This window comes from Ciona robusta, chromosome 4, assembly GCF_009617815.1.
Source record: "Ciona robusta chromosome 4, ASM961781v2".
Taxonomy (NCBI): domain Eukaryota; kingdom Metazoa; phylum Chordata; class Ascidiacea; order Phlebobranchia; family Cionidae; genus Ciona; species Ciona robusta.
Window position 1 is genome coordinate 587,922 of NC_143238.1, and position 16,852 is coordinate 604,773.

At 35.2% G+C, this 16,852-nt stretch overlaps 1 protein-coding gene across 2 annotated transcripts; it reads left to right on the forward strand.

Moving 5' to 3' along the window:
• Positions 1-940: 940 nt before the first annotated feature.
• On the forward strand, positions 941-16,625 carry LOC149736279 (uncharacterized). Of its 2 annotated transcripts, XM_089877092.1 has the most exons (24): positions 942-1,109; positions 1,175-1,400; positions 1,645-1,901; positions 2,223-2,331; positions 2,843-3,295; positions 3,566-3,999; positions 4,310-4,395; positions 4,769-9,545; positions 9,705-9,890; positions 10,183-10,398; positions 10,643-10,839; positions 10,915-11,041; positions 11,097-11,179; positions 11,336-11,501; positions 12,374-12,515; positions 12,790-12,854; positions 12,912-12,958; positions 13,190-13,287; positions 13,433-13,530; positions 14,052-14,192; positions 14,489-14,612; positions 14,962-15,269; positions 15,569-15,709; positions 16,096-16,625. In XM_089877092.1, the coding sequence occupies exons 2-24, from the start codon at positions 1,178-1,180 to the stop codon at positions 16,321-16,323; spliced, it is 8,706 nt and encodes a 2,901-aa protein (XP_089733218.1). In that variant the 5' UTR covers positions 942-1,109; positions 1,175-1,177; the 3' UTR covers positions 16,324-16,625. The 2 variants fall into 2 exon arrangements, 1 of the variants encoding a protein (XP_089733218.1); XR_016384949.1 differs by lacking the exons at positions 12,790-12,854; positions 15,569-15,709; positions 16,096-16,625 and having other exon boundaries at positions 941-1,109; positions 14,962-14,981.
• The last annotated feature ends 227 nt before the right edge of the window (positions 16,626-16,852 follow it).

Sequence of the window (16,852 nt, forward strand, 5' to 3'; positions counted from 1 at the left end):
ACAAAAGTTTGTGAGCAACCGAAATACTACTCCCCTGAAATGATGTCAGCAACAACTGCACTGACACAATACGCTGACTCCACTCTGCGTTGAATGCTGCTCCACGATTGCCTTTTTTCACTAATCTCTCGTAATCAGTAAAAAGAAAAAAAGCAGTTAATGCAATACGAGAGAGCGTACTATCTTTTCAAACGATGTTGCCCAAGAAAGCTATGTACGACGTAAACAGCAGACATGAAAACATTTCTAGTTTACTTTATTTTGAGTTCTTACTCTCATCCGTTTATAATCAATTATTGGTAAATAACTAACGTCATAGTCGATTAAGGTATAAACTTGTGAATAAATAGGCCATTTTTTCACTCAACAAGAACCTGTAGTTAAAGAGCATTTGAGGATTTTCGAACCCTGTACCGAATCAGCGAAGCGTGATGGTGCCTTATGCTCTTCGCTGTGCGCACACACCGCGAATGGCTTCCGTCATAGGACCAGTTTTAACCGGTTTCAGCCGGTTTACCAGACTATTCCTGTGTTGAAGTCGTGCAATCGGATTGGCGACTACGCGCGCTGGTAACGTTTCGCATTGTGTTGATGACACAGTTTTAAAAGTGGGAATGTTAGCCACAGTTTTTTGACTAATGTTTATTTTTTTAGATCATAATGAATCATTTTCAAACATTTGAATAAAATCTGTATGGATTTAATAAAAGTAAATATTAGTGTTATAAATATAACAGATTAACTAAAGTATTGTTATTGATAGAAAACTGATATCAGATTTAGTGTTAGATAAAAGAGTTCTTTGGTTTATAATGTCAATTTTAAAAGTGAATATTAGCAGTGTTTTAGTTTTTTCTGTGATAGGCTATTTTAGTGTTTGAAAAGCAGATATATAGCGAACAGTATCTTTAAGCATTATCTAAGCATTAAAATAACTTTGTAAGCTAATATTTTATGTTTTATTATTTCAGCATTCTTTTATCAGTAATCATTATCATGTAACTGTTTATTTTAGTTGTGAAAATGCATTTGAGCAATGTATCAAAATTGGAATAAACCTTTTTCGAACAGTTGTTATTATCAGATTTTATATGTGACTTAAAACACAGGTAATTTACCAATACTATAGGCTTTATAATAAATGAAATAATACAAGGTTTATTTATTTTAATAGAAAATGGCAGATGTGCCTGATATTGAAGAACTCCTTGCTGCATGGGACGAAGATGCTTCAAAAGCAGACAATAGTAATCTTCCTGTCCAACATGCAATGCAAACACCAGCCATGCTACAAAGTATGCACACCAACCCGTTTGATCTGCTTCAAACAGGATCTGTAAATATCAACAGTGGTGTCAATGACAGGATTCAAAGTACCAATCCCAATGGAATGAATGAATGTAAGCAGTGTAGTAGGATTTTGTTTATTATTAATAATTAAACATTATCAATAAACAAATATATTATATATTTCTTCTTTATTATTACCTGAAACAGGCTGAAAGTGTAATTTTTTGTCCCTGTTAAAAGATAGTGATTATTTGTTGGGCTTGTTATTTGTTTAGGCAAGTAGTATTTTGATTTTGTATAACTGCGTCCACATTTCCTATAGTTGTTTCACATTAGTTAAGTTATCTCCTTTAGATTCATTTCCAATTCCAACACCAACCAATGAAAGGGAGCAGTTCAATCTACCAAGTGGAAACAGTCTTGGAAGTTTATTTTTATCCTCTGTTGAAGAAGACTTATCAAGTCAAAAGACATTCACCCCACCTAGTGTTACGCAACAGAAATCGACAAAGAATAAATCAAAAAAGCAATTAATACGGAAAGCTGATACAGTGGTTACTCATTCACCTATTCATCCAACACCTGACACTTCCACATCAAACTTATCACAGGTTGGTTCATATAGATTACAATCATATACGGGAAAACTTGTATAAGCTGTCCCAATTGTAACAAAACACAACTCAGATGGAAATCTAAATTGGTTCCTACAGGATGTAATGCACAAAACCTATTTATCTTAAATCAAACTTGATTTATATTATTAAACTTGTGCTCTGCTATTTTAAATACCAACCATGTAGATGTATTGGAAACATTGGTGTTTTACTCTATATAGGATTTTTGGCAGCTTCATGCTCCACTTAATTTCGAAGTAATCTACATATACCACATCAGCGTTTTGTTAGAATTTAAAGTTTATGTTTTCACAGCAACAGCTTCCATCTAAAAGTCAATCATCTTACAGTCAAGGTCAAAATATTCTGCAAGCACCATACAGACCACCATCTGCATCTCGTAATGTTGAAGAATCATATTTAGGTAAGTCATTTTTCTACATTATTTGCTGTAAATCTGTTCAGTCAATGTTGTATGTTTGTTTTTAAATTGTAGTCCACTATTATACTTTTTATAGCAAAACTTTTTTTAGCAAAAAATTGTTTGTCTACAAATTAACAAAGCTGTTGGTATTAAAAATATTATGGTTTTAAATTTAGAGTTATAAATGTTTTATATTGAGTAGCAAGTACAATTTTGTCCGGTGGAAAAATTTAGTAACTGTGAAATAAATTGGATTGAAATAACATTTTTTATATAGGCAGGTGGCTTTACACAACATACATTGTCTAAATTGTTTTCAGAGCAATTTTATGATTGTTATGGAACATGTGCTGTTGTTACAAAGAGTGTCAAATATGCCGGCTGTAAAACAAACCTTCTTAACAGTATAAAATCTTGCAGCTGTTCTGATTTATTGCATTCTTACACTAGGATTTTATCACAAATATGTACTCTGTACTTACAAAATATTTATTCTTTATTTAATTTGCAGCAAGTCCATCTCCGGAATCATTTGTTAAACCAACATATCACCGCACGCAACCAATTCCACGCCCACAGTCCAACACATCTTGTGATAACTCCTTCTATCCTGGCAGTGTCCCTCAACCAAGCCCTAGTGGTTCGATTGATTCCAATTTTAATCCAAGAACACCATTATCAAACAACCCCCTTACCCCACAATCTAACCAGTCGGTTGGTTCACAGCAAAACAGATCAGCAGCAGCCACCCCCCAGCTACAGTTGCAGCACCCAGGAGTGATTGTTGACCCATCATATCCTGGTATGCTACCACATGTGCGCACCCCACCACCCCCTATTGTTCCAGATGACCAATCTCATTTACAATACCTCAACACAAGTTCATCACAGATACAGAAAAATATGTCTTCTGAAATTTTGGATGATTTACCAACTCCCATTAAATCAGTGTTTGGACTACATGGTAAAGAATATGTAGAATTGATTTACTAATGTGTCTTTTTACTGTTTGAAAAAAAAACTCTTTAATTGCTAGCAGTACAAATCAATAATTTGATTTATAACATAAAAAAGTTCAGTTATATTTGACCAAAATTGTTCATACTGTATAACATAAAATGGCTGAAAGTCTGACAAGTTTATCCTAAATTTTAAGTATCCCAATATAAACTAAGAAAGAAAACAAAGTTGTGGTCATATTTCATACAATGACATTTTCCTTCTTCTTTTATAGATAACTATACAGATTTTCAAACTCAACAACCTGTTGGTCTACAATCTACAACCAGAACTTCTAATTGGATGGAAGACCCCACAAATCAAGTGTTTACTTCAGGCATGCAAAGTAACGTAGAAAGGACAGGTTATACATTCACTCAGCAACATAACACTGGAATAAATAATCAAGGACATAATTTTCACATGACAAACTCCTCAGCTGGCTTGACATCAACTCAGAGTCAGTTGTTGGACAGTTTAACATCAAAGAAAAACAATAAACCGAATAATGCCAAGGCTTCATTACCACATATGTTCAGTGATATAAGTGGACTGCAACAGACCAGTAATTATCAATTGAATCTTGGAACTGACCAAAAGCAGCAAATTCAGAATCCGAAAAGTAAAACTTTAAATTTATTGGGACAAGCAGAAAGTGGAATTAAACAAGTAAGATTGTTGTGTGGGTTTGGCTAAACATTATTTTTGTTTTCCTTTTGTTACAGAGCGAGTAAGAAATTAAATGGCGAATAAAAACCTAAAACGTAAATTTACCTAAAAGTGGAATAATAGCATCTTGTGATACTTCCGTAACTCCCAACCACCTTGAAGCTATAAATAAAAATCACAGGATTCACAGACCAAATAGGCTGCTGTTATTTACATTGAAAAGCTTTGCTTTAGCTTCTAGTTTTTCAAAATTTAAAGGCCAATTGGTAATTACCTTTATTGAACAATTTGTAATTTATATTTTTTTCAGTTTTATTCACAATCTTCTGCATACGAAGCTGTGAGTCCAATTAGTGATTATTCCAATTCACCCTTACCTGGATTTAGTGATTCAAAGTAACACATATTGATAATAATACTAAACTAAATAAATGATTATGTCTAGGTAACTATTACTAGCTAGCACAGTGAATCTCAAGCTTTGTGCTGTGGAATTAACTTAGGTCTGCTATGTAGTTAACACCAATTAAAGGTAATTAAAAAAATACTTAAGCATGTGTTGTGTATGACGATCATGAACCTAAAAAGTTTGAAAAATCAAAAATAAATTAATTGTTTACCTATGAGATTGACTTTGGAGCATAACTTGGTTCTGCCTAGGATTTTAAATATTAGGTAATGTTTAAAAATACAGCCTATATAGTTTATAAGTATCTAGTTGCTACATTGCATTATAACTTTTTATTTTATTTATTTTTTTTTATTTTAGTGTTACTTCCAAAGCAACATCAACTGCATCAGGTCATCACTCAATCGGCATTGATGAAAGCTTTATCAACATTTCATCTTTTTTAAATGACTCTGCTGGGAAAGACAAGGATGATAAAAGTGGTCTTGGAAATGACAATATTAATATTGTAAATGCTGGTGAAACAACAAAATTTGGACCACTCGCACGAAGACGTAGTGCCAGTGCAGAGCGCAAGGCAAATGAAAATACAAAGTCTATTAATAAGTCGCATGGTTTAAATTTGGATGATGATTTCGGATTTGACCAAGATGAACCTACCATACGTCTCCCTATGAAACTAACAAGCAATTTAGAACCTCAGAACAAACCTTTGGAAAGTGTTCCAAATCCTTTGCCATTGCAGAGAGAGAGTTATTCTGATCAGTCAGTTTATGATTCTGTTCAAGAATTGGCTGCATTGCAACAGAAACAGAAGTCACTAATGCAGAAGTTGAATGCTTCTCGGAATAAACCTCAACCACAGAAAGCTTTTCGTAATGTGTATCGTCCCCCACCATCAACCACGACCAACAACACTACAACAGTTGATAACACAACATCAAACAAGCAGACTAAATCAAGAAAACCTGCAAAGTCAAATGCATGGACAAATGAGCCAAGTAATTTATTAACTGGACCAAATGTTCCGGTTACAACGGTCAACTCTGGTTTACCAATACAATCAAAGCTGCCACAATTTTCTCATCCGTTAAAAACACAAGCGGATACCCATCTAAATTTAAAGTCTATGCCTTTCCATCAGGATAACTTTTTAGCAGCACACAAAATGGAAAAAGCTTTCCAGCATCACACAGAGCAGGCAAGTGTTTCGTTCCCACCAGTATCGACAACCAAGCAGTCTCATCCTATACCACAAGTTCAATATACACAAAACAACTTTCAACAATTTATAAACAATTCATTTACCCCACCTGTTGCTTCAAATGCACAAAAGAATCAGCCAAATACTGTTACTTCAACTACATCAACATATGTGTATAGGCACACACCAGCAAGTGTGCTTTCAAATAAGAAAGCAGCATCGGCATCTAACACTTACACTGGAAACAGAGACCATCAAGTATCAACAACTTCAAAAACATTTGATCAATCTGTCCCAGTCCCAGTACCAGTATCAGGAAAACTATCAAATCCCTTATCCATACACACACTGCCTCAGTCAACCCCTTTAACTCAGTTATCAAAATTACCGCTGTCAGAAAATCCAGACTTGTTATCAAGCAATAACATTTGGGGGCAGAGTAACCTTACTCATTCAAGCTTACCTCCAGTAGAAATAAACAAACCAGATGTTCTTAACTGGTCCAAACTCCCTTGGGCTTCTGTATCTAGCTCTACACAAACACTGACCAAAACCTTGTCACAAGACCTGGATGAAATGTTATCCTCAAAATCTACAACAATTGTTGGTGGGGCAAAGGAAAACAACAAGTCAAAAGTAAACTCCTCAAGTTCATTAAATACAAACTTTAGTTTAAAAGTCCCTCATTCTGAGCCACATACGGACTCCTTATTTAAATCTGTACCTGACCATGTCAAACTACCAGACATGTCACAAATTCAACTCGACTATGCTGGCCACAATGCTCAAATATGTTCAGTAACCGATACAAAAACTTCTGAAACCTTACGTTCAACTGCTGCTCTGAGCAATATTGGCATGGCTGGTTTGTGGAACCAGTCAAGTGTCACACATCCTGGGTTTGAAAAAAACCTGCCATATCCTTACTTTTTGGACCAACATAATTTCCCACCCTCTGTGCTCCATACAGCTACAACGTCTCCATCTTTGTTCCATTACCATTCATCCACTCCATCTCAAAGTACGATTCCACACACTACAAATCCTCCTCACTCACTAATGCATGGGGTAAACTCACAATTCTACCACCACCCTCATACATCCAACCCACCAGACTTCTCTGCACATCACACTTCTAAAATGTTTGAACCACCATCTAACTTGCTGCCCTCAACAAAAGCTGATGCTTTTCATAGTATGATCTTACCAGATAAAGAGGCTGTTAAAAAATCATTAGAAGTTTTAAGAAAAACTCAAGAGAGAATAAACAGACAACCTGAAGCTGCACCCATAAATATAGCTCCCTGCACTACTGCTGCAACTTCAGTGGAAGTTAAGGCTAAGCCACCAACATATGAGCAGTCAGTTTCTAACCAATTTTTGCCACAATTTACAAAAAGTATCCAATCTACATTAGAAAGGATAGAACAAAAGAATAGCCCAGTACCGGTTATATCATCTGCGAATGGACACAAGGTTTCAACTTATCCCAACACTAGCACAATAACTGAGACATTTTTTTCTAAACCTACAGTTTCAGTTAATGAAGCTCCACCCCCCAATAAACCCCTGAATTTTTCAATATCAAAAAATGATGTTCCTGTTTGTTTAACCACAAGTTCCATGCCAACAAGTGTTTCGGAAGCTACCATTGCTGCTCCAGTTGCATTTCAATTGACCAAGAGTTTACCTGCAATTAAAACAGATGTTGTATCATCTGCACCCAGTACTGTTTCTATTTTGCATGACAAGACCTACCATGGACCGAAGAAAAAGCATATTTTAGAAAAGTATTCACAGCAAAACATCCAAAACAGTGGAGTGAGTGTAACCAGCGTGCCTTCTGTGTCCACGGTGCTAAAGCAAAACATTGCAAGTGTTACTGGAGCAGAGAAGAAACCTGGTCGAAAATCAACAAAGGCTAGAAAACCTTCTGCTGACAAGAGGTCTACACAACCTGAGAAACCTACAATACAAACTAAAACCATTGAAGTTGCGAAAACAAGTGAAACAAAACCGGTAATAAATGACAAAAGTAGTGTTGCTGAACCAGAAATCAAACAAGCCACAGGAAACTTGAAAAATGTTTCTGATTCTAATTCATTGTCTAGAGATAAAGAACAATCTGCAGGAATATTTTCTTTGTTTGATTCGTTGCTACAAGAAGCATCTCAGTCTGCTTCAAAAAGTTTGAAAAAACCACAAGTTACTGAGCCAGAACAAACTAAACCTACTATATCTATAGAAAAAACAGTTTCTAACCCAAGTACAAAAAGTACAAATACAATATCTTCTGTTATTAACACTGTTACCACTGTTGCTTCTGAAAAAAGTGTTCAAAAAACCAACATTACTTCTGTACAAAATAGAAGCCCTGCTACTTTTCCATTTAAAAGAAGACATGTTCGAAACAACCTTAATCCTACAACTGTAACACCCACCACGCAAGCTACAGAAGTTAAATCTCAGAATATAAAACCAAAAGTTACAGTTGCTACTACTGAAAACATTGTAATATCAAATGCTGAGGAACATGCAAAAGTTTCAAGTGCTGCTAATTCTGAACCTGTAGAACCCAAAGAACAAATTCCTGCCGTAAAACTGGATTCTGAAGATAAAAGTACGTCCAGAAATTTAAACCTAAAAACTCAAGTTAGTGGTAGCAGGTTAAAACTCCGCATTGTTGCTTTTCGTTCATCTAGTGGAAAAGTCATCCACCAAGCATCAAGAGTCGGTCCCAGTTTTCCAGAAGAAGATGAAGATGGTTTACAGAGAGATAAATCGAAAAAGAAAACAAAGAAGCAAAAGCGGAAGAAAAAGCGCAGAAGGACTTCTTCATCCAGCAGCGAAGATTCTGTAAAAATTGCACCAACTATTGTTTCAAAACCAGCAAAAAAATCAGTCAATCAGTTCCCCTACAGTTCGGTTGATGAACTCAACCCACTTGCAGCATCGTGTAGTAATAATGATTCCGAGGCAAGCGTTGGTTCTGGTAAAGTAAAGAAAAGAAAAAAGGGTGTTGGTCTAAACAAACAGGTTTTGAATCCTCCATTAAAGCGAATTAGAACAACCAGCTCAGGTGTTGATAGTGACAAGGACAAGTCAAAATCCAAGCAAAAAAAATCCCAAATATCTACGCCCCGATATAAATGCAAACCCAGCCAAGGTTCGACATCTACAACATCATCTGCAGCATTTGGTAGAGAACCAGGCAAGCTGCCATTATATTTAAATGCATCAGTAAACCAGTCTACTTCTGCGGGTTCAAACCCAGTCCCAACAATCCAGTTGCTTCCACGACCAGTGTGTAAACCCTCAGTGAAAGTCACTTCATCTCCTTCCATTTCTTCCACAGCACAGGGAAAGATCGTCAGTGTAAAACTGCCCATCGTATCACCAAAAACTCCACAGGCACAAATCATGCCAAAATCCTCTTTAGGTGGAGTTCGGTATGTTATCAAAACATCTCAAACAGTTTCTGCACTAAGTACAGCTCAGCGTGTTATTATACCAAAAGCAACCTGTTCATCATTTACAGTTGGGAAAGCAGCTGTTCTTACTGTATGTGCTACGACCACATCATATCAAAGTACGGTTTCGCCCAGCGAAAGTAATTCACAATACAGACAAATAGTAGTCTCTCCGACCCAACCTGTTATAATGAAGCGTTTCCCTTTTGCACTTCTTCCGAAAGCATCAGTTACAGTTTGTACACACACCTCCCCAGCCAAAGCATCCACATTAAATAACTCCATGTGTAATGTAACTTTCACTTCACCGATGACAAAAGTTACAAGCTCACCATTAGCTCCCAAGATATTAATTTCACCAACTTCATCGAATGTTCCGGTCAAATCAGTCAGTGATCTGTTGATAAAAGATATATCAGAATCAAAGTATGAAGCCAAAGCCCCTGGCGATACTTGCTTTCAGGTAGGTATTTTATAAAATTATAAAATTCATGTTTAATGGTGCAACCTGAATGTTGAATATTTACCCCATTGAAAGTCAATATGAAAAAATATGTTTTATTTTATGCCTAGCAATAACAGTTTATGAATTTTTTTAACCTTAACATGTACTTTATTTCAGGCTGCCTTTTCCAAACTGATCAGCAGTCCCAACCCATTGGAAAAATATGTTCCACCACTAATGCCTTCTCATTTACTACCTGGTTTAATTGATCTTGAAAATTTTCGCTGTTTTGAATGTGGAGACACATTTTTATTTAACTCAAGTCTTCAACATCATTATTCAAGAAGAAGTATTACTGTCAAAGTTAGTACAAGTAGCATAAATTTGTTTTTGAAGTAAGGGGCCATGTAAGTCTGGCACAGTCCCATGAACTATCACTAAACACTCCTTCTCAGTCAGTGGAATGCAGGTTTTCATATAGATAGGGCCTCGAAAAAAAGCCTTCATATAGATAGGGAGCCTTGTTTTAAATCTAAATTGTGGTTTTGCCCTGTTGAATAAGTTAATTGCTAAATTTTAATACTTTTGTTCCGTGATCTTGGTTTAACTTTTCGCAAAAGTCATATCTTATGTTAATATGATATTATTTTCCCAGGTTCGTTGTGTGCAATGCAATCGTATGTTGATGTTTTTCAACAAATGTGAGATACTAAAACATGCGCGGGAGCATAGTGATCGTGGGGATGTAATGCAATTCAATGGAGCACATCTTACCCCAATACCCCTCCATTTATGCCAACCAAGAACTAAAGAATATTTCCTTAAACAAGCAGACGAAAGAGAGCAGCAGAAGGATCATGGAGAAGTATTTGTAAGTTTTATTATTAAGTGTTTATGCTATGTAATTGATCAGTTGTTTTTGCTCATTTGTTTCTACTTTCTATGTAAAATTCAATACTAAAACTTGAAACTGGTGGTCACTAAAGTTGGAGTAATTTTACATGGGTGTTTTTACTGTTTTAAAATCTAATCATAATTCGATACCACTTAATCATGGACTAAATATTATCAACCTAAATTCATACTGTTTTAACTTGTAACCATGCATTCTACAGACATGCACAGAATGTAAGTTCAATTGCTCAAACCAAGCAGTGCTTGATCAACATTTCCAGGAGAGGGCAGCAGAGTGGTACACATGTGACATATGCAGACTTGAGTTACACAACCAATGTTCATTTTCTGCTCATATGAGAATGCATAAAAGAGTCCCACCTCATACATGCCCAGAGTGTGGCCAAAGCTTTGATGGGTGAGTGTTTACATTATGGATTTAAAGTAATGAAATTGGTTTTATTCATATCACTGCTGGTGTATATTATTACAGCAATGGTATGGACTTTAATCTTCATCTAAGAATCCAGTGCTTTCACTTGAGTCGTGTGTCTTGTTTCAAATGCAAATTATGTAATGTATTGTTTCTTACTGATGACCAGCTCCGGAACCATCTCAGGGTAACAAATATAATATTCGTTATATACAAGTGAAAATTAAATCAATTTTTTGCAGATAAATCATGCACAAGTGTTTTACAAATGTCGTGAATGTCCGATGGCTTTCAAAACAATTGCGAATATAAGCAACCATCAAAGGTGGGGTAATCAATTTTACATCTAATCCCGTGATTTCACCATATATACTAAATAAACCCTTTTTCTCGGAAGTCACGACCCTCTTATTATTCTTATACATCTTCAATTACCTTTTCTTTTATTTAACATTTTTTTAAATTTGTTTTTAAATTACAGAACTGCTCACAATCAAACACCTGAACCAATGAACACATTGAAAACCATTTATAAATGCCCATTATGCGATTCAGTGTTTACAGACTGCAGTCATTCTCAACAGCTTTTTGTGCTACATAAGCATTTTGATAGCCACATCACATCTCTAAGGATTACTGCATATAAGGTTGATTTAGTTATATTCAGTCAGTAAAAGTTTCATTGCTTCTCTAATTAGCTGGTCTAATTGGAGAAAGTATTTTACAACTTTTTTTATCTATATGTATATATATATATAGATATATTAGGGAAAGATGGGTCACCTTTTTATTCTATTTTCTCGTCCCATTTAGTAGTAAACAAAAGTTATTCAAAGAATTATAAAACTATATCCTCACGACTCCCATAGACCCTTGTTCTTTAAAACACGATTAGGATATTTGGATATTATGTGATGGTGTCCCATCTTCTCCCACCCTACTGTATATTTTTTTAATTAAAAGTCTGACTGAATAAGCACAAAAAGTAGACAACAGAAATACAATGGTTGTAAGACAATCCTCCATTGAACAAAGGGGGGGGGATGGTGATAATGTGCAGATGGTAGTTAATAGAAAAAAGAAAACTATATTTTTCACATGTCAGATGTACAATGCATAGAACTGTATTTTTGTAGTTTTAACATCATTAAAAAGAAGGGATAGTTAAGTTCCTGCTAATCAGGATATGGATAATCAAGCAAGGATTTCTAGGACTGGTTTTTTATGTTTGATGTAAATACTCTAGATTTGGTCAAATAAGAAGTGTTTGGCATTTACTGCTAAAATATTGATTTCGACTTTACAATTTGGTTTGTTATTTATTTTTAAAAATGAGGACACTGGTCAAGTGTATGAGAATTAGGAATGTTTAAGAATGAATGACCAAGCTGCAAAGTATTGCCGTGACAGTTCTGTGAAAATTCAAATCAGAATGTGTTTTTCTAATCCTACAAAAGTTGCTTGGCCACATGTGATCCTAAATAATCCATTTTAAACTAATAATTAAGCAAATCTGCAGTGCTACTTGTGCAGTAACGTGAGTGAAAGAAAGTCATCATTGCGCGACCATCTACGCAACATACATGAAGTTTCATCGTTAACAGAAGTTGCCAATAAACTGGATCTTAGCAACACACTTGATGATGCTAGACAAAACCAAGGTAATCATAATATTTTTATAATATATCATATATGTGCACAAGCTTAGTATAATGTTATGTATTTGGGATTGTTTGTTACTCCCCTATAAAATTCATTATTTGCAGTTTGTCATGCTGCAGTGGTTCAGCCTTCTTTTTATATTCCCTTTTTTTCTTTTCCTCTCTCCCTCCCTCTCTCTCATGTGTTTGACCTTGTTAGTCATTCTAACCAAGCTGTTGTACTGTAATGAGCTGTGTTAAAGTACAGGTTAATTAACTCAACACTATTGTATAGATCGTAAGCAAATACCTGATAGCAGCAAGGATGGAGAAGTGATTTTAAAAAAGAAATCAGACAAGGTTACATATTATAGACCTGTGTTCAGTAAACAACTTATTTAAACATACTGTTTACAGAAAGGGAGAAAATCAATTATGGAAACACCTAATCGGCAGACACCGAGGTAGTGTGTGATAATATTACCTTTTAATAAACTTTTCTGTGAAAATACACATTTTGGAGTGGCATCTGATTTAAACAGTCGTGCAGAAAATACTATCATGTTTGTTGGTTTTTAAAAGTAGTGTTAAAGTAGACTTAATAGCAGTCTTGTGTGCATGTGTAGTACTCCAAATTAATGCAAACAAATTTGGACCTTCGGCTCAAAATAAACTTTTTTATCTGACTTGTGTAGTTTGGCTCCCCCTGGTGATGAAGAATCGGATTCTTCTTCGTCTTCTTCAGATAAACAACCCAAGCATGCACGACCAGCATTTAAAATCCGATTAAAAGGTTTGGTTTTTTCAGTTCTTGATCTAGATATAAAAAAGAACATTGTGTTTTTGTGTAAAGGGGGTTGCTAAGTTTAATAGGTTTTATCAATAGGGTGTGTCTTTAGGTTTAGGAACACCTCGTAAAGGCAATAAATATTTACCAGGTTCAAATGAGTCACCAGATGTTAATAAAGCTGTCAAAGCTGGTTCAGTGCTTATCAGGTCTGGCAAGAAAGTGTTTCAGTGTGGAGAATGTGAAAAGGTACGTAATATTGTTGCATTCACAACACATTGTTGATATTAGAATTTATCAAGCCAGTGTTGTTTGTTATTTGCATATACTTAAAATATATCCGGTGTATTTTTTTACTGTATGTAAATACTTAACCAAAGGTACATGCGTAGGTGCTAGGTGCTGCTGCTATTGTAGCCATGTTTTTGCTGACACTAAATGGTGCTTAAACACTAAACAGTAAAACAGTAATTGTGTGCCAATCCAGTAATAACTAATGGGCCATAAATAAAAACATTTGTAAAGTTTTACGTTTTGTAGCTTGTAAGCATGAATAAGGTGATGAGTTTCAAAACATCTGCTGTAACTCTCTGAGTCCCGCCACACAAGTATAAATAATTGAAATTAAAATATTGATGCAAGAATGTGGCAGGTTGGGTCAAAGCATTTTTTAGTTTTAAGTATACATACCAATAATAAATTTAATTATTGTTTTGTTATTTGAGTTTTACAGCATGGCTATTGTATAACCAATTGTTATTTGTACTCAGGTGTTTCTATCAACACACAGTAGATCGAGTCATGTACGTACTGTACACCGAGGTATACGTGCTTTGTATTGCTGTCCATACTGCACTTCCGTACCAATCAAATATGCCAAGCGTATAACATTGGTGAAACATTTGCTCAAAGTGAGTTATTTTTAAAATACTGCGTCTAACTGACGCCATGCTACAGTGACAGTGCTTGCCTAACTACCAGAAATACTTGTTTTGAAGCTTACTGCTATCTTTGTGGGTAGTTGTATTTTAGGGCAAGCCACATAAACACATAACTATTTTATTTAAACCTATTGATCAATAATGTCTTGTGCAAAATGGCTAATTATCACCCATAAAATTGCAACTGTTGCTGGTAACTCTTTATCCCACCATGCGTCGGTATATAAGTGACACCCATTTATTTATATGCTCATGTGTTGTTAAAGGTTCATGATATAAGCACTCCACAAAAGGAAGATGTTAAAATTGTGCGTACATATATTCCACATAAGCTAGCAAGTAGTCCAACCACAAGCAAGATACACAACAATGAGACTACAACATTAAAAGGTGATTTACATATTACATTGTACAAATAATTCTAATTACCCAAACTAATTCTAATTAACCAAACTATGTTTAACACAACTGGTCAAGTCGGTCAAGGGCATAACAAGTTTGTTTAAACTTAAGTAATAAACTACATTAACAGTTAAAAGATTTTCCAGTGTTCGTAACATGGCCTTTTTTATGACTTGGTGCAACATACCTTTTCAATTTCGACCAAAGTCTATGTTGACTAACAAATATGATATGATTAATGTCACATTTTTATACTAAAGAATACAAAACCAAAAATTATTTGTTTTGTTACTTCTGAGATCTGTTGTCCTATATTTTTAATAAATATATTTGTTAGATGATGTTGTTGGTGAACGTCGCTTCCCTCGTAAAAAGATCACCACTAGATGTCCTACTAAAGCTCGTGCACGGCGGTTAGCAAGGATGAAAGAAGAACAACTTGGATCCGATGAATCAGTTGGTGAGGTGGATGAGAGAATGGTGGAGGGTGGGGAGGTCATCCATGAGAGCATGGAGGAGCAGGATCATTCAGATGATGATAAGGAAGATGATGTTGCGGATATTGATGTTTCATCGCTACGGTTACCAACCATATACACATGCGTGAAGTGTGATTATTCACATGAGGATCGAATATTGTTTCAGGTAAGTTTGTACTTAACATGAGCTGCGATTATGAATTAAATTGATGTCAATGAATGTATAGACGCCAATATTTATACTCTTCCGTTGGGGAACCTTAGAGTTATAACCAAGCTGTTATGTTGTTCAACATATGTAGTAGCTTTATACTGACTACTTGTTTGCAGCAGTTATATTAATGTATCTTGCTTAAGTACCAGGAATAATAGCGGCTTTAAGCTTCGAACCCAGTGTCATCCAGTAACGAGTATTTAACAACTGTGCAACAGCACCAATATTCACAGACTTATATTTTATTACAGGAACATATCACAGAGCATCGGTCCATGGATGCCACTAGTTCAGGTACAGCAGCAGCGCTCACCATGGTACAATGCACTGAATGTGGCTTGTGTTTTGCTTCAAATGCATCAAAAGAAAAACATCTTTTTATAAAGCATAAGGTTTGTTGATTGTTTTTACACTTTGTTTTTAACTACCTTTTCATATCAAGAAGTTCTAATAAAGGGTCATGAACTATTGCAAAAATATAAATCGAAAGTATTTCACATCATTTTGCTGATTTTCTGTAATTTTTGTTCAGTAGATAAAATCTATACGATATTTGCTCTTTATTAACAATTAAGACTGAACAGAATTAGGGCCACAAGTTTTTTTTTCATTGACTTTCAAAAGTTTGCGACGCATGCTTGCTCTAGGTTGAAAAACGGTGCAACTCTTTTAGACGTTTTGGTTATTTCAATTTATAAAGGGCATACTGTTTTGTAAGTTTTAATCTGCCTAATTTATTTTAGTATCTAATATAACATTTTTCATATTGTTTTACCAGATCAAAAATTTTAAGTTATTAGAGCGGTATGACGCTCGCTTACGTTTGGAACTACAGAATAACTCTTCCTCGCCGTCCGATGGAGGGCGCGAGATATCTGCGACGTCAGGCATGGGCGAACGGATCCATCGATGTCAGGTCTGCTTTAAAAAGTTTGACGCTGACACAGAGCTACGAACGCACATGCGAACTCATGGACTTGCCTTTGTCAAGTCCAAACAATTTTGAAATGCTTGTTAGTTACGGAAGAATTAACAAGTATCGTTGTTCATGAAGGTTTCTGCAATTGCTTCTCGTTGCCTCATTTTTAACACAGTATTGTACAGATTTTTAGTGCTTTGTTTCCAAAGGCACATTGCCGTTTTCTTGCAATGGGCATTCATGGTACGTCACCCGAGCCTTTATATTTCCTTACAAAGTTTCCAAGCTGCCATATTATTATTAACATTGGACAAACGTGTTATTGGGTGCTGTTAGCTGCGGTATTTATTGCGTGTTTGATTACGAAGAAGATATGTTTCTAATCTAAACATTGGTAATATGTGAATATAAGACACATATGGTCAAGTAAACTGTTTTTTTGAATAATTAGGTTTATATTTTATCCAAATTAATCAAAAAGTTGCGCGTTACGTATGGGACAAATTTATTAAGTCGTGGATCAGCGGTTTGTGCACGAACAATGGTTTAGTAAAAATGACATAAAAAGCTGCTTTATTTTTAAAACCGGTCACGACCAAGTGAATTAAACTTAAAT